Below are 25,862 nucleotides of genomic sequence, written 5' to 3'. Positions count from 1 at the left end.
GAACTGGAACACGCTGTGGCATTTGACAATTCAAACTCAACTATGCTCAATGGTGACACATCGGGTCAGTAAACCTGCCATGCAAGTAGTGTGATGTGTTCGGCTTCCTTGAATTGTGTACAGATGCCAGAACATGGGGTCATGAGGCAAATAGTGGTCACGACAGATATTGACTGGTTTTCTGACACATCTCCTCCCCTGTACACACCAATCATTAAAGCTGTGGCCTTTTATTGTGGCCAGCCTAAAGCACACCTGTGCAATAAGTGTGTTGCACTGCATGAGGCAAATGGTAGTCAGGCCAAATGAAATTGGTTTGACCTAAGAGGTTACACTGTAAGTCAAAATCATATACACTACTTGGTTAAAATACTAATAACTTATCTTTCTCTTTTGCTGGTTGAAATTGTCAATTATGACACCAATGAAGAGATTGAGTGTGAAGAAGGCTCCAAATATGATGAAAACAACAAAATACAGATACATCTTCAGGTTGATCTCATATGCTGGCTGTTCTTCATTCTAGAATAGTACAACACAGAAGCATTCATGATCCTTTGTTTCTGGTCCATATATAGAAAAAAGAATCCTATGCTGTAAACATTGTAAAAGCCAAACTAAATGCTATTACCTTGCTTGGCGAGTCTACCGCAGCATACATTATGTCCATCCAGCCCTTGAAGGTAGCCTGTGTATATGTTCCAAATTATCCATTCAAATTATTCATCATATTTAGAAGCTCATTTAGTCAGATGCTGATGTAACTGTAACTCACCACTTGCAGCAGTGCAAGGTAACCCAGTCCAACATTGTCAAAGTTGATTTTAATATTCTTCCAACGAGCAACGTCCTTCCCTAAGGCCAAACATCGTGTCATGTTCTGCACTTGAGTGGGCAAGAAAGGCTCATCTGAGGTTCTGTTGACACAGCGATAGTACTTTCCCGCAAATAAGTTCACGCCCATGATGCTGAAGATGAGCCAGAAGATGAGGCACACCAACAGTACATTGAAGATGGAAGGAATCGCCCCCAGCAGAGCATTGACAACCACCTGTAGAACACCAAACCAAAAACAAATATAATCAGTCAAATGGCAGAATACATGTAGCTCTGTTCATTGTGCAAGTTCAGGTTATCAGGGATAATTTTATCACAGTTGAAGGTAGTTGAAACTTAGGCGTGTTAAGACTAGTATCAATGGTAATCTTTTCTCAAATCAACAGTAAAAACAGTTTGCGGTGAATTGGTCATATGCATTTGTTTTGTTTGAGAATTTGCTCTCCAGGTCTTGCAAACGGACTAGTAACGTAGCAGGTGACAATGATGTATGACATGGAGCTGATGAGAGTTTCCAAAAGACTCACCCTCATGCCCTCGAACCTCGAAAGGGCTCTCAGGGGCCTCAAAGCTCGCAGGGTTCTCAGAGATTTGATGGCCCCAAGTTCAGCAAATCCCAAAGCGTTGGCTGTCAAACTGACCAGTGAAACCTGGAACGCAAACACACAACAAAAATATGCTTGCAGTCCTGTCATTGGCTGAATAGACACATGCATTTCACGCATTTGATCATGACCTTTGCTAATGAGGATATATTTCATTGCATTGTTTATTTGTTAGTCAGCAGGGGTTCACAAAAATGCTTATAGATCCCTTAAAGTGAATTAGCTATTTGTTTGAAGCTAATTGCTGACAACGTGTAATGACTGAGAACTATGTAGTACTCAATCGTGGAACATTAGCGTTAAACATTTTTTATGCCATTTCAGTTATCCAGATTTTCTGGGCGTGGCTTAAACGGTGCTCAGTGACACACTTCTGCGTCAGACATGAGTCCCCCCAACCCCACTATAAGATTTTGAGCACCTTTGTTTGCATCAGTGGTTATCCGGCACAATTGCGAGTTGTTATTACTCGGCCCCACCCTGCTAACACGCGAGCTAGCTGGTGGCTAGTGCACTTCATCACGACATGGAAAGCCCCGCAATGATCCGTTGGGATATATTCCAGATACTGGAAGCTTTAAGAGGATATATTTTCGTGGCTCAAGAAAAATTGTTGGTATGGGCAAAGGAAGATGCATACTTTTGTCGTGGAGTTGTTTAAATGTTCCAGATATACAGTAATTCCTTAGTCAGTAATACATCTTAAATCAAAATCCGTAGCCGTATATAATGCACCAAGTACACCGTAGAGATTATTCAAAAAAGCAATCAGGAATAAGAGTTTATCCATGAGAAAATGTCAAACCTTCATCAACATTAGAAAGAAGATATACTGTAATTTTTGACACGCGTTGTAATCTGAAGTATCATACGTACTGCTATAAACAAACACAATTTGAATGCCAAAAATCTGAGGAGGACAGACAATTTTTAATGTATCACCCAGGTTCCTTATTAATTTTAATGAAACGAAACCAGAAGTGATGGTGTTTGGTCCCAGTGGCCCTTGGAAACTCCCCCGCATATGACTTGGGCTTCTTGACACAATAGTGAAACAACAGTCGTGAACATTGTTTTTAAATTGAACCAACACATTGGTGCAGTGGTCCAGCTTTTTTCAAAATGTTTTTTTACCTTAGGCAGCTTGCAAAGGTGAGGCCCCTTTTTGCACAACAGCAATTTTAAACAGCGATTCATGCCTTTACCACATCTTGCCTGAATTACCGTAATGCACTTTGTTTTGGAGTCAGCCAGCCCTGTCTCAAATGTCCTCAGTTGACTCAAAATGCTACTGCTCGCCTCGTAACTAAAACTCATAAGAGGGAGCACATAACTCTGATTCTGGCCTCTCTTCACTGGCTGACTGTGCACTTTAGATATCATTTTAGCATTCTTTTTTAAAAATCTTTAAATACTCCAGCCCTATGCTCCTGCTCAGTCTCTCAGGTCAGCTGACCAGCTACTATTGGAGGTACTGAGGTCTAAGAGAAAGATCAGAGGGGATAGAGCTTTTTCTGTTGCTGGTCCCACAATTTGTCATTCCCAACAAAATATGTCAAGCCCCATCTGGGAAATCTCCCGTGAAAGCAAATCGGTCCAATGATGGGGCTAAAATCCTGTAGTCTTATCCAGGCATAAGTATTGGTGTTCTAACAGTTCTTCAAGATCGATCAACTTACAGCAACAATGAGGAAGTCAAGCCAACACCAAGCATTTGTGAAATACTTGGCATAGCCATAGGCCACCCACTTCAGTAACATCTCCAAGATGAAGATGTAGGTGAACATTTTGTCTGCATACTCCAACATTGCTTTAATGTTCTTACGGGTTTCAATGTAGACATCTTCAAAAGCCTGGTTGGAAATAAAACAGTAAATATGATTACATACAGTATTTCAGCAATAATCAAATCTGTTGCGGTCCTTTACAGAAATGTTTATTCTTAACATGTCACTCACTATTGCATTTGCACATGGTCATTACAGCCATACAGTAAGAAAGTAACTTACTAATGCACCACTACTAAGCAGGATCATAAAGATGATGAAGCTCTCAAACCAGTTGTGCTCCACTATTCTGAAACAGGTCTTTCTGATAGTCCACCATATTTTCCACCAGCCCACCTCAACATTTACTTGGCAACACTGGAACCTCTGTACACAGCCTGATCAGGAACAAATGACAAGCACTTCTTAAATTGACCGCAAAGATCAGTCGTGGTTGTGTTTGGACTGATACTCACTGTTAGGAAAGCAGGCGTCAGGTTCCATAGATTCCGCTAATTCAAAGTCTAGAGAGTCTCCATCTTTGTCCCCGATGTCTGCTGTGCTGCCCTCAGAGGTGCTGAGCTGGCCATCGTCATCGACAGTCTAAATGGATGAATCCAAACAAGCATCTGACATGAGACTAACATAGAACAGAAGCATGATAAATGGCAGGTGTTGATATAAGCAAGACATCTCAGTCTGCCAACCTAATACTTCCCCTTTGAATAAAATGTTAAAAACACAAAGAACATACAAAACAGTCACATTTTCATTGGTAAATAATTTACATAAACACAAAGTCTGACAATTTGTATTTGGTAGAATATTTCTCTCTCATAACAGTCCTAGAAAGCCCATTTATTTAACTTTAAATTATGTCCCTATCTTATATTTTGAATGAATATGTCAATTAGCCCACAAATGTTTTGGTGAACTGAGGTAAGCAATGCTGGCAGGCCTTTTTACAAATTGAGACTATTTTTAATGTTTTCAATTCGTTAGAGTACAAATAGAGTGCTACCTTGACTTACAAATTTAATTTGTTCTGTGACCAAGCTCATAACTCAATTTAGTTGTAGCCTATATGAAATAAAATTTCCCCATTGATATGAATTGAGTAACTGATGGTGTAGTGTACATTAATGTCACTGCCTGACATCGGTACAGGGTTCAGTTCTCACTCAGTGACAGTGTGAAGGTTAGTGCGACTGGTTTTCTGTTTCTATAAGTGCCCTGCGACTAACTGGTAACTAGTCCAGGGTGTAGTTCACCTTTTGTCCAAAGTCAGCTAGGATATGCTGCAGCTGCGACCCTGAACAGGATAATTGGCATTGAAAATGGATGGATGGATGAAATGAATTGAAATGCCTTTAATATGTTCCATCTCCCCCAAAACACAATTTTTTTTAAGTACTTTAAAAGTGTTTTCATTTTTTTCCCCACAAATACATTTAATATGTTTGAAGTTAAGTGATGAAAATGTGGAAAGACTGAGAACAATTTAGTACTGAATTGTTAAGATATAGTGTTAAAACAGTTTTTCATCAGCTCAGAATTTTTAGTTTGCTAAACGGGGGTGCGCTGACACAACCAGGGAACATCATGAGTCGGTCCTCCACAATTGTGAATTGGCCTGCTACTAGCCATTAACCGCAAATGGGCTGATGGACCGGAGTTGGGTCCATCCAATACTCCAAAGGATGGCTCCATGTGCCGCATATAGAGCCACATAACAGAGAAACTCATGGAAAGTTAACTGTTTATTCCATTCGCTATCCCACGTGCTAAGGAGCTCACTCGACCGCGGCAGGCATCCTGTACGCGCCTCGCTCAGTGGTGGTGTGTGTGAGTGAGTCTCCTCATAACAGACGGGAACATTAGCTGTTTCTCAACCGTAACCACAGAAGGACACATTATTCAGCCAGTAGCTGACTACAGACACTTGAGCACATGGCGTACGAGCAAACGTATTCGAGTGACTGGTGAAGGTGAGTTGTGGCCTACAGTAGCTCCTTGCGAGCGTTCTCATTTTGTATTTGTGTGTTTGAGGGTCCCATTCAATAAATGGCTGAAAGTGTATGGGTGACTATAGCTCTGGGGCACCTGTAAGTCAAGGTACCACTATATCTTGGGGTTATTGTTTGGATGGGTGCTGCTCTGATTCTGTGGAGATTAAACAGTTTCAAGCATTTTGCATGACACTGTCATCTATCGTCACATTTTAGGAAAGCCACATATTACGACAAAATTGAAATTGAATTACAATGTTAAATATTACATTTCATAGTTGATGTTTGAGCTGGTATTTTATACTGTCTCTTAGAATATTTTTTTCCCATGTTATTTTTTGAACTGAGTTTTGAAAAAAAAACAACAACACTAATTTGAATTTAATTTAATTGATTTTTGCTGCTTGCTGCTAACACTGAAAGACCTTTAGGAGGCTGTGGGACACCACAGAATGTGCTTACAGTAAACATAAGCATATATAAATCATTAAAAATTTATGCTGAAGACCCAGGCAAACTACACTATCTTTACAAAAGTATATAGACACACTTCCTAATCAATCAAATAATGAGTCAGAAGTTGGACAAGACATCTTATTTCCCCCTGAATCTTAATGATTCATATTGCCAAGACCTTTTGGACAACTTCATGCTTGTGGAGAAGTTTGTGGAAACCTTTTGGGAAAAGCCCTTTTCTTTTAAAGCAGGCCATCCCCAGTCCACAAAGCAAGAGCTATAAAGACATGCACGGAACCCAGACCTCAAGCCCATCCTTTGGGTTGAACAAGAATAAAGATTGTGATCCAGGCCCTTTCTCAGTCCCAACAATTCTAAAATCCCACAGACACACTGCAAAATTTAGTGGAAAGAACAAAGGAAACTGGTATACTGCAAAGCAGCAACTAAATTTAACAAGATTTCCACTTCTGTAGTTGTAATAGCCAGATGTCCCAGTAGTTTTGTCTGTACAGTGTAAAAACATGACAGTGCAGTTTTACACCATGCTAAACTACAATCACAATAATAAACGTAGATTTAATACTTTATAAAAGTAAGCTTTATCATCTCTGTAAAGGCAGGCTTTTTAAACCAATATCAAAATCAAATCTAATCATGGTCATAATGTTAGCGTATGTATCCAAGCAGAGTTGCTCTCCACCAGCCTTTGCACAGGGTGTGTCTGCTTAGAGTTAGAGGATGAGAACAGCCTGAAAGGTTTCCTGGTAAATACTGTAGGAGGCCTCGGATATACTGGGATTGGCTAATGCTGTGTGGGGAATGATGTAAACATGTAACTGTGATATGCTCTGAGCACTAAAGTTAATGTGTTTGTGCTGCCAATTAAGCTTTAAATATACCACTCTAAATCTTTCAGTTATTTGTGATGAATTTGTGCACAAATTAAGAGCAAGCAATTGTTGTTTTACTACATTATATGAAATATAAAACTCACTTTTGAAAGTATTAAAACAGCAGACATTTGAACAAACGTAAGTTAAGATAAAATATTTAAAAGAATAAAAATGAACAGTATCGGTGAAGACACAAACATTGGAGGGGAATTAAGTTAAGAGAAAGGCCAGTCGGCTAAAAGGTTTTTTGTGTGATTATATCTCCATTATGAGTGTAATGTACAGTAAAGTGCTCTTGCAAGCCTTCTTCCTAAACATTATTGTGAATGCAAATATTTTAGGGTAACATGTTAAACAAGGGTGTAGTGTTTCCTCTGCAATGTAAGCTTTGCCTCAAAACAAGACAAACTGGTCCTTTAGACCTGAATGGCGCATGATATATTATGTGCTCTGGAATGTTTGCTGTCTATATGGGCACTCATTGTGAATTCAGAGATTTGTTTCTAAATACATTATACATTTTTGACGATAATTGCTGAAAAAAGACTGACAACTCAATTGTGGAGATTTAGCGCTAAACAGTTTTTCATGATGTCAGATTTCCAGATTTTATGGGGGAGTGGCTAAAACGGGGCGCAGTGACGCACTTGGGCCCCGGCATGAGTCGCCCCTCCTGCCTTTGTTCGCATCAGCGGTTATCCAGCGCAATTGTGAAGTGCAGTTAGCTAGCTAGCTATGCCTACACCCCGAAAATGCATCTTCACTTTGGATAGTCCATTGGTTTTTATAGGACTATTATCTCGCTACCACAAAATCTATTACTTTCATGGAATTTGTGCAGCAATAACATCCTAAGATAAAGAAAACTACTATTGTTTTCAGTGCTCAATTAGTCCATACCCTACGTTGGTACAGTTCAGCCTGGCCATGATCTGAAAAGGTAAACCCTGGCTGGACAATGCCATGCATTGTGTATGGTTGTGATAGCTGCATTTATGTAAATAATGTGACATCATACCAGCAGGAAACAGTTACCTGCTAATGAATTCAACAATAAAATTGAACATAATGCCACGAATTGCTGATTGCTGACAGTATCTGTAGACAAGAAAAACAAAAAGGCTTGGAATTCTAGTGCCATTGAAGCCCATGGTGTTTTCTATTTTTTTTTTTCTCTTCCCATTAACTAGCTCCATCTGACCACAAAAGCCCAATTTTTTCTCATGCAGTAGTTCATTCGGCTCTTTATGATTTGGATCTGGTAAACCCTGCTAATGCTTGTGTTTCGTCCCTGCCGGATATGTAGGTAGCTGTGTCAGCTACCTCCACGGTGTGGCATCATCCCATATAATTTAATCCATGATAAATCGGAAGAAAACAGACCCTTCTATGTTGACTAATCAACAGTACCCCGTCATACCGCTGTGATACAAAAAACAAAAAGTGGGATTGTTTGGGTTGGATTTTGGGACCCTTTACACCAGAGATCTCAAACTCAATTTATCCGGAGGCCGCTGGGTGTGTCTGGGTTGTTTATTCCACAAAACGTGTTTCAAGAATTCCCCCCAAAAAAGTATGGTAGAACTAATCCAATCTTCTCAATCTTTATTATCAACAGTTCAGAATATGATCGTGACCTTCTATCATCTCCCTGTTATTTTGCATACTCATCAGCATGTTTAGTTGAGTAATGACGTCTGATGCTGTATTTCTTTAGCGCTTTAGCTGTGCATATAAGACGTTTGGGGTATAGTGGGCTTTCACTTGTGTAGTGCTTTTCTACCTTCAAGGTACTCAAAGAACTTTAACACTTCAGTATCTTGTGCAAGGATACTTGGACATGGTCACAGGGGCCGAGGAATAAACAACCTTTGGTTTGGGAGAAGACCACTATCACTTGAGTCATGCCACCAGTGCACCTGTACTCAACAACAACAAAAAACATTTCGTCTGCCGTATTTCCTGAAATTGGCTGTGCTCGTCACCAACCGTTCTCTTTACGGCAGGTTTGAGAAAGACATGACGGGGACTAGCTGAAAGGATTTCCTTCCACATTTCCTTCCACTTGGTATCACTTCGGAATTACATTTCAACCAAGTGACTAACATTGCTAATTCACTTTGCCTAACTGTCAACAAACACTGCCGAAAGCGACCATGAACCTGAGCTATGGTAGATTATAAGTGAAAAAAAAATGCCCAGTAAAACGGCTTGACAAAAAACGCACAGACCGCACTAACGCTACACTTTGATGTCAAGTAGAGGGCTTTAAAATATCATCCCGTGGGCCTTCAATTGGCCCCTGGGCTGTGATATTACTCACAAAAGTTTGGGGATATTGGGCTTGGATTAATCTAAAATGAACTATAACCTTAACAGGTGAACTTAATTTGACCTTCTCTAAATGTACTGTTTGTACAACTTGTGGCTCTCTAATAAGGAGCTGAACGGCAAAGTTCACAATGGGTGATGGACCCATTAATGGACTTTTCCTGGTTCAATTAGAATTGCCGTTTAAACAAGTTTCTTCATTATGCCGTTCACATCTTGACACCATAAGACCAAGACGACATCTAACTATTGATCAACCGTACCTCGCCATCAAACAGGACATTCTCAGAGTGCAGTGGCCACTGAGCTTAGAGTGTCAACAGGTTGCAACAGAGAGACTTGAAGAGTCACAGACAGGCATAGTAGTGAACGTCCTAGAAACTGTATCGGTCGGCTTGTGGATCAAACATTTGTTGTTCATTTTGCCGTTCAGCTCCTTGTTAGAGAACAGCAAGTTGAGCAAAAAGTACACAAACATTGAACACTTAGGATGTGTAGATTCAAAAGTTTAGAGATGGTCAAATTAAGTCAAGTCAATGATATTTATACAGTGCCATTTCACAACAGATGTTAAGGTAACACATTGAGGAGGTCAAGAACCACACTCCTCATACAAAAAAATATTTGGCACTCAAGGATCATAAACTCAGACAGAAATTTTAAGAGCATCCTTACCACACGGCATTCCACTGCGTCGGATGAGACACTGCTGAAGTCCTCTGTGTTGAGGTTTTCAAAGTCGGACTCCCCCAGTGCAATAGGAACATTGACAGTCAGACTGGGGTTGTTGATGAAAGACATTATGGAATCATCAGTCTTGCTGCACACAATGTACTTGTCCCCACTTTTGTCCACTCCAGTCACATCTCCATTTCCGTTCCTCGGTAGCTCTTTAATGGTATGGTTAGGGATACCGTTGGGTGCTGAACCTTTGGGGAAATCCTCAAGGGATGATTTATCTTCTCCCTGGATTTGCGAGTTGCTCTGTAGACAGACACTGTTACAGGTGCTCTGAAGCAGGGATTTAACAAAGGCGATGCCATTGTGTATCCGTGCAATGGCGATCTGCAAATTGTTTGTGTCACTGTCGTCCTCAGTGGCAGCGAGGTTGTCTGCACTGAATGAACTCAGTAGCAAAGCCAAGAACAGGTTCAGCACCTATCAAAGCATAATAAGACCAATGAGATCAAAGTCTGAATAATGTAAGACTGCAATAACTTTACATAGAGTAAGTGTTATTGTAAAAATCTATTGACTGCATAAATTAGCTTGACCTATAGATTTGGATGACTCATGAATTGACCACAAGAGATGAAAATGTACCACAAGGTTTCCAATAACCATGACCATCATGTAGACAATGATGCACATGGTTGGTCCAGCCACCTCCATGCAGTCCCACATGGTCTCTATCCACTCTCCACAAAGCACTCGGAACACAATGAGGAATGAATGGAAAAAGTCACTCATATGCCAGCGGGGCAGTTTGCAGTTGCTGGAGATTTTACACACACAATCCTTGTAGCTTTTCCCAAACAGCTGCATGCCCACTACAGCAAAGATGAAGACGATAATGGCCAGCACCAGTGTCAGGTTGCCCAAAGCTCCCACAGAGTTACCAATTATTTTGATCAGGGTGTTGAGAGTAGGCCAAGACTTGGCCAACTTGAATACTCGCAGCTGTGAAAAGAAAAAGACAATGATAGAAAAAGAATCTACAACTTCTTTCAGTGAATGTTTTGCGTGTTGAAACTTACCAATCTAAATGATCTCAAGACTGACATTCCAACAACATTGGACAAACACAGCTCCATTAAGCTTAAACTGACAATTATTCCATCAAAAATATTCCATCCCTCCTGAAAGTAATAGTACGGATCCATAGCAATGATTTTGAAGACCATTTCAGCCGTGAAGATGCCAGTGAATACCTTGAAAGAAACAGAAATACCTTCTTTTCATAAACATGGTACCTAAATTGTTAATGAACATACTTATATGTTCCTTAACTCACCATGTTGCCCACACTTAGTGTCCTGGAGAAATCCTTAGTCATTGGGTAATGCTCCATGGCCATGAATAAGGTGTTGAGTACAATGCAGATAGTGATGGTTAAATCCGTAAATGGATCCATCACAATTAGTTTGACCACTTTCTTTATCTTAAGCCAGACTGGACAACATTGCCAGATAAGGAAAGTGTTTGCAAAACTGTACCAGCAGGGAGGACACTTCTGCCTCGATTCCTCAAGCTCTGTTGCAAATAAAAGCTAGGTTTGGCGTTTTTCAACATCTAAAATATGAAAACCTAACACAAATATTGCGGCATCCTAAACCTACCTTCCATTGTGCTGGTTATGACACTTGCTACGCTGTGAGTTCTGTCCCTGGCCTCTGGGTCCTCAGGAAAGTCGATACATTCCTGGTTTGTTCCGCTTTCGGTGTCGGTGGTGTCAGCCTGCTGGGAGAAACACTTCTGTAAATGCTGAGTGAGTCAAGGATGATCATATAATGTGATAGTATCTGTATTTAGTCCAAAAGCAAATACTGTATCACGTTTTCCATCGCTGGACGATCCTTACAGTTCAGTTCAGTTTGCCCTGATCAAGGGTATTTGGGGGATGGTATATGAATGGGTGCTGAAAGTGGGTCAGTTTGGGTCAGATATTCTGGAACCCTTTACAATAGAAATTCAATAAATGAACTGAATTGAACTGAAGAAACATGGTGTTCTATCATCTGATTTCATCTTTTATACTCCTCACATCCTCTTATTGTATCTTGGGTTTGCTATATAAGTCATTTTCTTTGGTGTTCCAGAATGGTTTGAGAAATTTGATTGCTCAGCAAATTTGCACTGCCAATGCCAAGGCTCTATTATCATTTGAGCTTTTCGTACCCTAGGCACTGACAATCTTTTTTTTAAATTGTAAAATTAAAAATGAAAGAAGTTCGTGAATAAGCAATATAAATACCCATTTAATTGATTTAAATATGCATGCTTTACAACATAGACAGGAAAAAGACAACAAGCAAAGAATTATTTCTGATGATATGGCAGAGGTGAAACAAGACGGGACAACCCTTTCTTACTTTGTCTCTATTGGAGGCCATATCTACTGTCAGTTTAGGACGAAAGAGCCCCATAGGTGATAATGGGATTGACTCGACACCCATTAAGGACACTACTCCATTGCAGTCTACAGTGCTCTGCTTCATCCTGCAGGGTGAAAGTAGCGGATGTGGAAAGAAGCTGGACTGGCTGATACTGCTGCTGTTGCGGTCACACCCCCGGGTAAAAAACAAAGAGGTTCTTCGACTCCGGTTGTCCTCAAAAATGCTGTTCTCATCATCTGCAAACTCATTTTCTGAGCCGACATCTCGTGATTGGCTTTGGAAACTGAAAATGCTGGTCCTGCTGTTCCGTCTGGATGAGAATGGATGTCCGTGAATACTCAGAAAGGACTAAGAGAGAAAGATATTCTTCAGTAGCAAGGACGAATATACGGGAAGATTTATGAATTGATGACATTAATGGGACTTAGTGGAGAGATGAAGAGTGGCATGATGATGATGATGACCAATGCGCAATCGGCATTGAAAACAAGGAAAATTAAAAAACATATTTGCAATGACTGAAAACCATGAGGATGATGATGAGGAGGAGGTGGAGGAGGAAGAAAGTAGTAATTGTGGCTGTACTGGTGAAAAGCATTTCAAGGAAAACCAAATTTAAAAAGCATCTTGGTGACATCATCAGCAAAGAAGAGTTCAGAAGATGAAGATGGAGATTTGGATTTTGAGGATAATGATGCACCATGAGCATATGAAGCTTGCTATTCAGGCTTGATTTCTATTTAATGAAAATAACAACAGCATGTATTACTGAATAAAGAACGTCAGCGTGGACATGCAGTGCATGACAAAACATTTGCAAGCAAAAAGATATGGAGTGTTTTCAAAGACTGTACTCACTACATAAACATAACATTAGGTAGACCCACGCAATCCAATGGCATGTTAATTAAATTGTGAGTAAATGAACACCTATCGTCCAGTGTCATTCGAAGGTTATTAATGCAGAATTTTTGATACAGCTCCTTAGATTGTGCAAGTAGACCTAGTGTTGTGCCTGGTAAATGCAATGCAGTTCATGAATACTAGATAGAGAATGTTTAAATTTGTATTTACATATAAGTCTTCTGGTATTAATTTGGTACAAACAGTGGAACCACTGAAGTCGACATCCCTTTTTTTTTGTATTACAAAACAAATTTTCATACACTTGAGATATGAGTTTAATCTGTTCCTTGACAACACGCATAACTCAAACCACTCAAATCACCTTTCACCATTGAAATGAATGGAAATACCATTCATCTGTTCCAGCCCCCCTTCCCCCCAAAAACTAAAATATTGCTTTGTTTTTAAGGAAAACACAAAAAGGAAATAATAGGACGAGTCAGGAAAATAGCACTCTGTAGTATTTTACTTTATAAAAACATAAGTACTGATAACAGGAGTCATAACATAATTAAATTGAATGTAAAAAAACTAGTTTGTTTTTGCCTTTTTTTTTGCTTCAATTCAATATACATTGTGTTGCTTGATCTTTTGTGTTTGTGCCTTGGCGACCTGGGAGCAGTATGGAGACAGTACGGTCTCAGCTCCTCAGTATGGCAGTAATGGTTGTTTTTTTGTTTTTTTGCAGATGATAACAAATACAGTATATGCCTGTGAGATTTGGTCTATTGTCTGTCTACAGCCGTTGTTGCAGTTTGTGTTCAAATATCCGTTGCTTAAAAGGGTTATGACACCGCAACCAAGGCTTAAAATAACTTTTTTAGAAGATTTTTTGAGGAGCAGTTTTATTAATCAATTACTTTATTTGTGGAGCAACTTTCTAATTTTGAGAGAGTTTTTTTTTGCAGGTTAGTCCTACAAGGACCTGAAGCAAGGGAGCGGTATATCAGGGGTTTTGTGTGCTACAGGTTGGGCAGAGACTACTTGTCAGGCCTTTAGGCCTGGTTATAACAAGGATCAAAAAACAAGAAGGAAAATTAGATCAAAAGTAGTTGTCAGGGGGGGCTTTTCTGGACACTCGTATGACAAAACCAAGTTGTTTTTTGAAATGAAATTGAAATTAAAAAAAATATGAGGATATCTGGGTCTGGTTGCCTTTTAAGAATTTTTAAATGAAGAGGGACATACATGTAAATCTTTTTTGGACACAGACTTGTGTCCAAAGTTACCACAGGTGTCCCAGGTACTAACACTTCAGACAGTAAGACTAGTGATTAGAAGTATCAAATTAAAATTCAGCGTCAGAGATGTAACAGTATCTTTGATGCTAAAATGCTAATACTACACTACTACAACTATACCTACAGTATCTACATTTGACCCAACCTCTGTGCTCACCCAGCCTCAGCTTTTTTCCAAAATTGTTCCCTATTTGCCAAATTGAAGCTTGTCCAAACAGCGCTCGTATCTCAAGTTTTTGCCCGCAAGTCAAAGCAAAAATTCAGCCGAATGACGGGTCGTATCTTGAAAATTCATAAGTAAGGTCACTCGTATCTCGAGGCACCACTGTATTTCTTTTGTAATAAGAGTTGCAAAAAAAACTGTAAAAAGCCAAGGATAAAGGGAAAAAAAGCTATTTGTTGCTTACTGGTTTGAGCTCTTAGCTTGAGGTATTATGCAATATGTTAATCTTTCAGAAGAACTGTGGCAGTTTGCCGTTTGTTTGGTTCAGTTTGAGCTAACCTTGTCATTCATGATGACGATGGTTGAAACTCAACAATTTGTTTACTTTAGGGTCAGATTTTTCCCCATCAAATGTTGGTATAGAGTAATTCCAAATTGTATTCCACTTCAACGGTTCCACTGTAATTGATATTGAATGATTATTTTACACGCAATCCTGGATGCGCCCTGTTGGTAGATCAGCGTCAACATCTAGTTTGAACCAATTTTGCACATAAAAAGCTTAGTAAATCAGGCCCTTAGAGCGACATTACATTTGAAGACAAGACAAAACACCACAAACAGATCACCCTACAAATGGTACTGAACCTGGTGGGCTGATGAGCACTTCATGTCATAGTGGAGTATATTGGGCTCCACAGAGAAGCGGCATCGGGACTTCTTAATACTCTCCTGAGACTCGGACTTTGGGACCTTGCCCTCCTCTTTTTTTTTTCTTCGCCTGTTGCATCTCTCTTTGGCACTTTTTGAACTGAGTTTGGAGGTTTCTGAGGAGCTCTCCATGACACCGCCGTGATCGCTGACCTCACCGTGCTCTGCTGATGCCACTGCTGCAGCCTGAAAAGCGCGGAAGAAAATATCAGATTCAGAAACCACGCATTTTAAATCAGAAAAAGCTATTCAGAAAAGCAATTTAATCTCTGGTAACACAATAAAGCATCTCTGTTATTGGATTATATGTTGTGACATTTAACATGAATACATTGATGGCCTTTCACAAGACAATGCCAAAACAAAAGTACAAATGTTAATAATCCTAATAGGTCTGCTTTCTATAGAAGTTTTTCCACTTTACTTTTAACTTATATTGATTTGGAGTCGGTGGACGACTGGTTAGAGCGTCAGCCTCACAGTTCTGAGGACCGGGGTTCAATCCCCGGCTCCGCCTGTGTGGCGTTTGCATGTTCTCCCCGTGCCTGCGTGGGTTTTCTCCGGGCACTCCGGTTTCCTCCCACATCCCAAAAACATGCATGAATTGGGGACTCTTAAATTGCCCGTAGGTGTGAATGTGAGTGCGAATGGTTGTTTGTATGTGCCCTGCGATTGGCTGGCAACCAGTTCAGGGTGTACCCCGCCTCCTGCCCGATGATAGCTGGGATAGGCTCCAGCACGCCCGCGACCCGAGTGAGGAGAAGCGGCTCAGAAAATGGATGGATGATTTGGAGTCCTCCATGTGCTCTGCCTTACTCCCAACACTGGATTCAAAACAGCAGCGCACAATAAACTGTCCCACCTGAGCATCTTGCTGTCGTTTGAGCTGCTCCAGCATGGCCTGAAACTCCTCCTCCTTCTCCTGAGCCTCCTTGATAGTGGCCTGGCTCTGCTCCTCGTACGCCATCGCCACCACAGCCAAAATCAGGTTGATTAGGTAGAAAGAGCCAAGGAATATGACCAACACGAAGAACACCATGTAGGGCTTTCCTGATGCCCGTAGTGTCTATCGGGAACAAACAAATTATAGTTATATTTGCAGTTCTTGTGAATTTTTTGTAAATTGCCATCCATTTTACACCGCTTAACCTGCTGGAATCACTGAGTGGGAATATATCAGCCGTGTGCACAACTACTGTACATGACGTTTTATTAGTACATTTCTTTATTCTGAATGTTGTTTGCTGTAATCTTTTTTTATAATAACTCAAAAGAAGTTGAGATTTTCCTTGTTTTAAGTAGATGTTATGCTGTTAGAAATGCACATTGGTCAAGCTTCCACCCTTTTTTGTTTTTGAAATAAATTAACTGCAGGCAGACAACGTACCTACCGACAGCAAAATATGTGCGCTTGCTGACAGGGTGGACAATGACACGCTGGACATTTTTGGCCAATGTTAGCATTTTATGGGCACATGGTGGACCTTCACTTAATTGATTGTGTACTGTTAAACAAATATAATGCATACCGTAGTTCTGAAAGGTATTCGGATAAATTGTTATTTCACTGGACATGTTAAGAGACATTAACCAAGTTAAGCAGCAGACCGTGACAGAACCCATCACACGGGACTGTGTTGTTTGAGTCACGCCTCGACTCGTCTTTGTTCATTCATGGTCAAGACACACCTGCGCATCATGTTGAGCTTTGTTTGAACAACCTCTTGAAAATGTATTTGTCAAATATTGTAATGTGAGAAGCCTTTGGCAGAGACCAACCTGGGCTGTTTTTGTGTTCAGACAAACTGACAGAAGAAATACAGCACATCCATTAAGGTATGAACCATGAATATTAAGAGTGAAGCAATACATTCTTCATTTGGACAATCAACCTTCTTTGTAACAGGCTTTGGATTTCATTGTAAACCAAAATCAAATTAATTTGTTCACCCTGAAGGTTAAGTGTTGACTTAAATGAAATGAGAACTGCACTGAATCTTGTCTAAACATATTTGATATATTGGTCTCCATTTACGTAGACTGCGCAGCTGCGCTCGAGCGTAAAATATTTTCGTTTAAGCGCAAGAATTGCTGCGCGTGTTTGTTTTCATTTGGCAGACCGGTCTGCATCAAGATGGGTGTACCGACGCAACGAGGATGGGTCCTTTGACATTCGCCCGTCGCATTTGACAATTTGGTGACTGAAAGTTTGTCTAAACTATGCCTGTTCAGACCACTTCGAACTTTTGAATTTGATGGAGGTGCAGGCAGACAGATATGTGAGCTCCGCTGACATGTGTGGTGGCTCAGATGTACTGTATTTCATCCATAAATACAGTATGTTAACAGCATGCAACGAACCTTCTGAATGATTGTAGATATCAATTCATTGAAAGCATTATTATAATTGTCGTCATTAATATATTTTTAAAAGTATCCCACATACTGGCATGCAAGAAAGATCAGTTGGAGGGTGGTCTTCAAGTGCCCATTCCACAGCATAGATGTGTGATCACCCCCCCACACCCCAACACACACACACCCCAAGCTTTCTTCACAACATCAGGCTGTGGAGGTCTGCTTGCCGTTCCTTAGAAACGTAGTTTGTGCGCTTCGACCTCCTGGACCCGAGCAAATCAGTTTCTTCGTCATGTGAAAGACTTATCAGTGTGCTACTCGTACGCCACATTTAAAGGAAATGAGAGAAGCCGCTTTGATTGGACAGGTTTGAAGTCGGCTGTGATGAAGCCCACACCAGCGCAGACGTCCCACATTTAAATGCACTTTGCTATGCCGGTTCATGAAATTACCAACACCGGATCTAACCCACCTCCTCGCAGAGTTACGCCAAACACAGCGGTGGACTTCAGCCGGTCATGAAAATAGAGCCAACTGAGTGTATTGTATTTATTTTACTGATGAAATGCAGTGCCGTCACATCAGTTTTATATGAAATTGCATTGTCCCAATCAAAATTAAATGAAATCAAACATTTGTGAAAATGTTTCATAATCTCTCAGACATTATGGCTTACCTGCTGGTACAAGTTTTCCCAACAATCCTGAGTCATTAGTCTAAAGAGAGAAAGGAAGGCCCATCCAAATGAGTCAAAGCTGGTGTAACCATAGTTTGGGTTCCTTCCCACTTTGATGCATGAAAACCCTTCTGGACACTGCCTACATTAAAAAAGAAAAGAAAAGGTGTCACATATTGCATACTGCACCAAAATGCAGCATATTCATTATACAGCGGTGCCTTGAAATTCAAGTTTAATTTGTTTTGTGAATAATAAACAATAATAGCTCTATAATATCGTACTTAGTAATAACATCATTAAATAGAATGTAAAGAATTAAACAGTTTGTGCATCATGAATAAATACTGCAATCCAATTCATTGTACTGCTCCTTCTGATGTGCTTGCCTTGGCCACCGGGAGGTAGTATAATACAGTCATGCAGACACAAATGAAGAACAGTACTTCATCTACTGCTTTTGTAAATGACTCAGGATGATGTAATATTATATTTTAAATGCAATTATGGAAATAAATAAACTTTTCCATGATAAAAATTGTTTTTGGGAAAGGGTCTGTACAGCGCTCATAAGTTAAGTTTGTGCTCACAAGTCAAAGCAAAAAACTGGCCGAATGACGACTCGTACCTCGAAAAGTCGATCACTCATATCTCAAGGCACCACTGTACTTGATTGTGTAATTCCACACTCGATGGGTGCGTACAGAGTAGACGCAAATATGTGTATACAAGCAATTAAAACTTGTTTTTTTTCATTATATGGCCCCTTTATTATATAACTGTGGTTGTAACTCACCCAGCCTCACTGCCGTTTCCACAAAGCAATGGATCCCGTTTGCCTGGGAGGTAATAGTAATTTTCTGTTGGCGACAATGAAGTTTCACTATTGTGAAAGCCCGGACAAATGTAGATCAAAAGTTGAGCGGTTGCAGTGCAAGACAGTTGTGATGAATAAGTAATGATGACATCACACTTGGTCATTGTTGAGGCTTTAGTTTGTCATGATCTAATAAGGGGACAAAACAGTGGGCATAGAAGCCAATGACAGGCCTAGTATTTTGTGCCTGGGTCTTAAGTGGGTATTAACCCGACTTAATCCACCTCTTAATACCACCACTACCACTTCATAGTTGTAGAAACCACCAATACTATAATTAAAATGAACTGAGACAAGCCAGTTAGCTTCATGGTTGGCCGACCTCTCCTCACAATGTCTAACATTTCTGGAAAAGACCGCCTTCAAAATGGATTTTTAAATATGTCCAAGACCAAGTCAATTTCTCCTCTTCTGTCAGCCATTGTGGGCATCAATCCATCCATTCTCTTAACCGCTGATCCTCACTCGGGTCGCGGGTGTGCTGTTGCTTAACTCAGCTGACTTCGGGCTTAACTGGTCGCCAGCCAAACAAAGGGCACTTATAAACAAACAACCATTCGCGCACACATTCACACCTATGGACAATTTAGAGTCTCCAATTAACCTACCATGCATGTTTTTGGAATGTGGGAGGACACCGGAGTACCTGGAGTAAACCCACACAGGCACGGGGAGAACACATAAACTCGCCACAGGGAGACCGGATTTGAACCCGGCACCTTAGAACTGTGAGGCCAATGTGCTAACCAGTCCGCCAAAGTGCCACACCGTGGGCATAAAAAAATTTAAAAGTATTCATGTGTGCGGATCACTACAGACGTGACATGTTTTTAGTATCACTTGGCTGTAACAGTTCTGCTCTGACCAACTAGTCAGAGGATAGAAAACTGCTGACATTATCTTCGGGCAGTTAGCTGTCCCTCTGGGGTGAATTTGAAATCTGATTGGTTAAAGAAATAGTTCCATTGCTAATACAGTACTGTATATTTTAGGAAAGCCGGCACTTTTGATTCTGAATGTTAGACTGACCCTGACATCTAATTGGACAAAAAATTAAATAAACACATACATGTTCTGGAAGTGGCGGCACGGTAGAGAGTGGTTAGCACATCTGCCTCACAGTTCTAGGGACTGGGGTTCCTGCTTGTGTGGAGTTTGCATGTTCTCCCCGCGCCTGCGTGGGTTTTCTCCAGGTACTCTGGTTTCCTCCCACATCCCAAAAACATGCATGCTAGGTTGATTGAAGACTAAATTCCCTGGAGCTGTGAATGTGAGTGTGACTGGTTGTTTGTTTATATGTGCCCTGTGATTGGCTGGCGACCAGTTCAGGGTGTACCCCGCCTCTCGCCCGAAGATAGCGGGGATAGGCTCCAGCACGGCCGCGATCTTAGTGAGGATAAGCGATGCAGAAAATGGATGGATGGATGTTCTGGAAGTTGTCTTTTACACAGGTAGAATGGGTGAAAGGTCAAAAGTTTTCAAGTACTCACTATTATCAAGTGAATACTCTGTCCAGTTGAAAGCCTCTTCCTGGTTGTTGTTGTATGCTCCGTTCATGTAGGTCTCATTGGAAAATGTGCCATTGATGGGGGAATTATTGTGGACTGGCATGAACACACACTTTTGTTTTAAATGGCCCATAAACAGTTGCAACCCTATGAGGGCAAAGACGCTCAAGCAGAAGACAGTGAGGATCATCACATCAGAAAGCTTCTTGACCGACTGGAACAGCGCGCCGACGATGGTCTTCAAGCCTACCAAATGTAGTGGCGTTGTTAGGCCATGTCAAGTAGTCAACGGCAGCAACAAATGAAGCAATACATGAGCTCAATTGACATACAGTACAACAATACAGAGCATATAGTAGAAATAAACACTGCTGCTTATAGCTAAACTACCAAACAAGAAGTATTGGGACACACCTCTTCATCGATTAACGAACCAATCAGGGATTGGGCTGAATTCTTAAATCTTTATTCCACGATGAGTTTGGTGTGGAAGTGCTTGAGAGCCCTGACCTCAACCCCAATTATGTATTTTCTTTCATTTTCGCTTCCTGTGGCAGTTATGGAATATGTTCCAATACTTTTGTCAATGTAGAATAACATTCACTGTGACTGAAAGCAGTTGCTAAAGGTGACAGTAGGAGTACCAGACAGACATAATGGATCATGCATTTTCGTGATTAAGTATGAAACTGAGCCTGCCCTCACTAAATATCAAGTGGTACCTTTTTAGGAGTGCACCAATTTCACTCACAATTTGAGACATGAGTAAATTGAGTTACAAGCTCAGTCATTAAATTTGTAAATCAAGGCACCACTATTAATCAGAAACCAGCGGTAGTAAAATGAGCATTTCTGTGTAGTTGGGGCAGGTCTCACTCTAACTTTGTCATAAAATGTTAGTGATGCAGGTAAATGACATTGTGTATTACCTTTACGGCTTACCTGGGATCACAGAAATAGCTTTTAAAGCTCGCAGCACTCTGAATGTACGAAGAGCTGAGAAACTGCCAAGGTTTACAAACTCGGTTACATACCTACAGGAAAATGTACAATTAAAACTGAGAATGAAGAACATGCCACTTAAAATCCCTGCATATTGAAAATAAATGTATCTTATAAACTTGACACAACAAAGAGAAGAGTGATGTTAAATACCCTGAAAAAATTGAATGATTAAAAGAAACAAACATTTTATATAAAATAAGACTACAAAAACATGACAAAATAAGCCCGTTTTTCTTCCCTCAGACGCTGTGGACGTGTCTGTTGAATGCGTGAAACCACACCGCACTGAAAAATGAATGCCACTTTGTTTAGCATCTTTCTTATGCCTATACCTCCCTACATGTTTGACTAGTGAAAATATATTGGCTTAAGGCCTCTGGTGGCTGGAATATATCCCACCGGGTTGTCGCGAAGCTTTTCCATGCTGCAATAACAAGGCGCTCAAAAGCGGCCATGCCCGTGCAAAGACCCCCCCCCACCCCACACACACACCCACCCACACGCTGGCCATGAAGTTAAAAAAAAATGTACCCCCTCCCTGCTCTTTGGTTTCTCTCTACTGTGTATGACATGTGCACTCACGGCTGACTATGAGGCGCTCTAAATCAGCCTCACCTGCCTGAAGCCCCAGTCCACACGTTGGCTGTCAAGTCAGACTTAAAAGAAGAAGAAAAAATCACCCCTCCTAGCTCTTTCGTCTGTCTCAACGTGATGTGCGCGCACTCAAGGTCGAGAGCGAGGTGCTCTAAAATGGCCACACCGGCGGAATAGCCGAAGGGAAGATGCATTATTGGGATGGGGGCGTAGCTAGCTAGCTAACTGCACATCACAGGTGCTCAAGTTATTACACAGTTGGGGAGGGGCGACTCATGGTGGGCTTCAAAGTGCGTCACTAGGCACCTGCTTTAGCCACAGTCAAAAAGTCAGGGGAACTGAAATGTTGAGTTTAACGTGATAGTGTCTCCAGAATTGAGTACTGCATAGTTCTCAGTCTTTGCACGTTTTCAGCTATTGTCTTCAAACATGTATAAAGTATTTAGAAGCAAAGCACAGAGTTCACTTTACATGTTTTTAAATATAATATATGAAATGTCAGTTCCAACAGACTCCCTGTGATGCTGCTACTTCTGTGGCTGTTACAATTTGGGCTTTAGGTTACGGCAAGTGAGGTTGCTCCCATTGATTATTGTTCCAGACAAAACATGTTCACTTCGGTGCATACATTTTTGTGTGAAAGTACTTACGCCATAACAATGACGGAGAAGTCCAACCAATTCCATGGATCTCTAAGAAAGGTGAACTTGCCTATGCAGAACCCTCGGGCTAAAATCTTTACAAGGGATTCGAATGTGTAGATTGCAGTAAAAGTGTATCTGTTGGAGACAAAGAATGTTTATTCTTAAGAATATCAGCACTTGTAGTGTAGTATAGGATTCAGTGAGTGACCAGAGAAACAACATACTCAACATTCTTGGCCCAGTCAGGCGGGCGACTCAGTGTCATAAATACACAGTTGGTGATGATAGTGCACATGATCACCAAGCTGAACAATGTGAACACTGGTGTCAAGGAAAAGCATGACATAGAATGAACACTGCGTATCCGTAACTTAAGCTACACTTGCCACAACATTAGGTACACCTGCACAATCTAAAGAGAGCCAATATGCAAGAGCTGCATCAAAGATTCGCTCCTTTAAAATGATAAGAAGAGCACTGAGAATCAATCAAATCTACTAAGGTAGCATAGAAGATAAGGGCAAGTAAATGTTAGAAAAAGGATATGAGTGGACCAAAATCCAAATAGATATTCTTCTAAGGAGGTTGAAAGGGCTCAGGAGGTACAAGGCAGGAGCAGCGTTGAACCGGAAGATGAAATTTCCTTTGTTTATTACTATGAACGTCTGGGAAACAAAGACAGTTGACCAATCATATCAGCACTAATTTACACTTTAGCACTCTGCACTGTGTTTCCCTAAACAAACTCAACAAATCGCTAATCAGATTTTGTAGACTACTGATTCACATCTGGTTTTTACTGTCTTCTTGTCAAGACACATCGGTTCTGACTACTCGGGTCCTTCTTCCCTCCAGCCAAGCCAAAGAGAAATCCATCGGTTCATATGATTAAGTCTATTGTTTGAACAAACCTACTTTCTGATTACTGTAGTAGGGGTCCAGGTCTTCCACCGGTGTGGAGACCATTCCTTTGGGAACCTCCCCGTACACCAGGGGGACGGACTTTCCCGCCTCCAAGTCGCTACTGGGCTTGAGTTCATCCTCATCTTTGCGCTTTCTCTTCTCTCCCTTTGGCTTTTTGGCGTTCTCCTCTGCGATCCGCTTCTCGATGGCGGCGAGGGACTCGCAACTAAAGCGGCGGAAGCTGTCTGGTCCTGGCGGTACAAGCAGCTGCGCCATCTTTTCATTCTGCACCTTCAGAGCGCACAGCTACCATCCCGCATAAAAAAGGCCTGGACAGAGAAGAGTGTTATTTCGTCACAGCAAAAGAACATATTTTGAATTATACTCTACATAAAATGGTTGATAGAATGATTGATGAAGAATGGTCATTTCAAGGGTTTTAACAAGTCAATTTTCACCTTTAATCCTGATGATGAAACTCTGAGATCAGTGGCCACTTGGACCAAATTTTGAAAAGTATTGTATATACAGTAGTCATGTTTATTTGTATAGCCCTTAATCACAGAGTCTCAAAATGTTTCACAGGCCCATAGTTGACAGAGCTTGACGACATACCCTGAACTATCCCCCCCCCCCCCCCCCCCCCAATTAAGCAAGGAAAAACTCAAAACCCCATTTGGGAAGTGTATACATTTACTTACAAAAAGGTGGGGATATTGGCCTTTTATTCGGGTGAAATTTGAGGATGAACCTAAAATACAGTATAACCTTTACAGGTGAACATAATTCACAACAGGTGTTCTATCCATTGACATTTCCAAGGACTTTCTGTGACTCCTCCAGTCTCTCAGTTGGCCTCTTTCGGATTCTCGTTTTTGCTTCAGAATTTTCTGATTTTATCCGAGCGAAATGACTGACTTGGAGGAAAGGTCGTTTGAATTTTTAAAAATGCTTCGTAAAGGTGGCTCAATGCAACCTTTAACCCACTTTCAGCATAGACTAGGCTACTTCTGATCAACCTTCACGAAAGGATGTTACCTATAATCCTTTAAGGTAGCAATATTTAAAGCAACAGGCCACTTGTGAAGTTTACTGACTACGCAAAGACACACCAGCGTACGGAAGAACAAGAAAACTTCTGTGGACGATAAGTGACAAAATGCGAGTAAGTTACCGTTATGCTACCAAACAATAATTTAACAATGTAAATATTAGACAACATCATAATAGTTTTTTTTGTAGCCCCTAATTGAGACCATCAGAAAATAAGATAACTTGACATTTAAGAAAGACTACTCGGGGAAGTAAGTTCAGCCTCTTAAGTGAGTCTCATTGTTGGCGACAATCTAATTGAAATAAATGCAATAAGTATGCAGGTATCAAAGCAGCGCTTTTTGTAGTCCATCTTCGGAAAATAGTACTTTCTTGCACGAAATTTAATTGCCGTCGCGCGATGACTGGTAAGGAAAAGTGGAGTCGAATTCATTCTAAACAGTGATGTCCTTTCCTATGTTAGAAAGAAACAACATTTTCATCTGCCCTTGACCCAATGATGTTTTCCATTAAGGAAAGGTGGTATAAATTCTAGAAGGTTAGACTTTCGGAGGAGGCCCCATTGCTCTGTTGCAACCTGCTGATGACACTTTAAGCTCAGAAGCCACTTCCTTCTGAGAATATACAGTTTGAAGCCTTGCAATGGCGCAGTACTGCTGATAAATTGTTAGGCGTCGTCTTGGTCTCATGATGTCATTGAACCAGGAAATGTATTAGTTGAGTCGGTTTGTTCTCTGACAAGAAGCTGAACGGCAAAATTGACAATAGGTGTTTGAACCATAAGTAGACTTCTGAGCTCTGGGCTCTCAGAAGAAGCTGTTGCTTGGCTTTCTATCTTAGCAGTCGGACGCAGTGCATTAGATAAGATCATGTATGCTCAGATACAATATTTGTTCACAAGGAGCTGTCTCGCTTCAGTTTGCCTAGCACAGACACACAAACATAATGTCAGCAGGCGGTCTTTTTAAATAATCATCTGCTTCAAAACAAAAGGCAAATTGTCCACAACAAATGGCATGACGACAAAGTCACTGCAGGCTCTCCAGTCTCCGGTGAGTTGACAACAAACTGCTGGTCGAAGTCATTCTTTTATTGTCACACAAACCAACACTCGAGGCCAACACCCTACTGCATGAGTAAAAACGGAGAGCAATCAGCTAAAGTGGTCACTCCTGTCACAGCCAACTCACCCGACACGACTCTCATG

At 40.9% G+C, this 25,862-nt stretch overlaps 1 protein-coding gene across 1 annotated transcript in view; it reads right to left on the bottom strand.

Moving 5' to 3' along the window:
• scn1laa (sodium channel, voltage-gated, type I-like, alpha) overlaps positions 1-25,862 on the bottom strand; it is a 37,525-nt gene that overhangs the window by 4,666 nt on the left and 6,997 nt on the right. The window contains exons 2-24 of the mRNA XM_061693033.1: positions 23,615-23,931; positions 23,246-23,364; positions 22,924-23,013; positions 22,706-22,834; positions 21,399-21,490; positions 20,439-20,702; positions 18,868-18,931; positions 18,072-18,213; positions 15,900-16,103; positions 14,975-15,223; positions 11,993-12,364; positions 11,240-11,357; positions 10,915-11,153; positions 10,658-10,831; positions 10,224-10,580; positions 9,576-10,058; positions 3,685-3,811; positions 3,452-3,606; positions 3,122-3,295; positions 1,365-1,487; positions 776-1,051; positions 632-688; positions 385-522 (exon numbers count right to left, since the gene is read on the bottom strand). Coding sequence (XP_061549017.1) covers positions 385-522; positions 632-688; positions 776-1,051; positions 1,365-1,487; positions 3,122-3,295; positions 3,452-3,606; positions 3,685-3,811; positions 9,576-10,058; positions 10,224-10,580; positions 10,658-10,831; positions 10,915-11,153; positions 11,240-11,357; positions 11,993-12,364; positions 14,975-15,223; positions 15,900-16,103; positions 18,072-18,213; positions 18,868-18,931; positions 20,439-20,702; positions 21,399-21,490; positions 22,706-22,834; positions 22,924-23,013; positions 23,246-23,364; positions 23,615-23,878 — 4,410 coding nt within the window. The 5' untranslated portion in view covers positions 23,879-23,931. The remainder of the gene's footprint in view (positions 1-384; positions 523-631; positions 689-775; positions 1,052-1,364; positions 1,488-3,121; positions 3,296-3,451; positions 3,607-3,684; positions 3,812-9,575; positions 10,059-10,223; positions 10,581-10,657; positions 10,832-10,914; positions 11,154-11,239; positions 11,358-11,992; positions 12,365-14,974; positions 15,224-15,899; positions 16,104-18,071; positions 18,214-18,867; positions 18,932-20,438; positions 20,703-21,398; positions 21,491-22,705; positions 22,835-22,923; positions 23,014-23,245; positions 23,365-23,614; positions 23,932-25,862) is intronic.

The sequence above is a fragment of the Phycodurus eques genome, chromosome 12 (genome assembly GCF_024500275.1).
Source record: "Phycodurus eques isolate BA_2022a chromosome 12, UOR_Pequ_1.1, whole genome shotgun sequence".
Lineage (NCBI taxonomy): Eukaryota > Metazoa > Chordata > Actinopteri > Syngnathiformes > Syngnathidae > Phycodurus > Phycodurus eques.
Note: the sequence above shows the minus strand (reverse complement) of the source record. Positions and strands in the feature narration are given on the sequence as shown.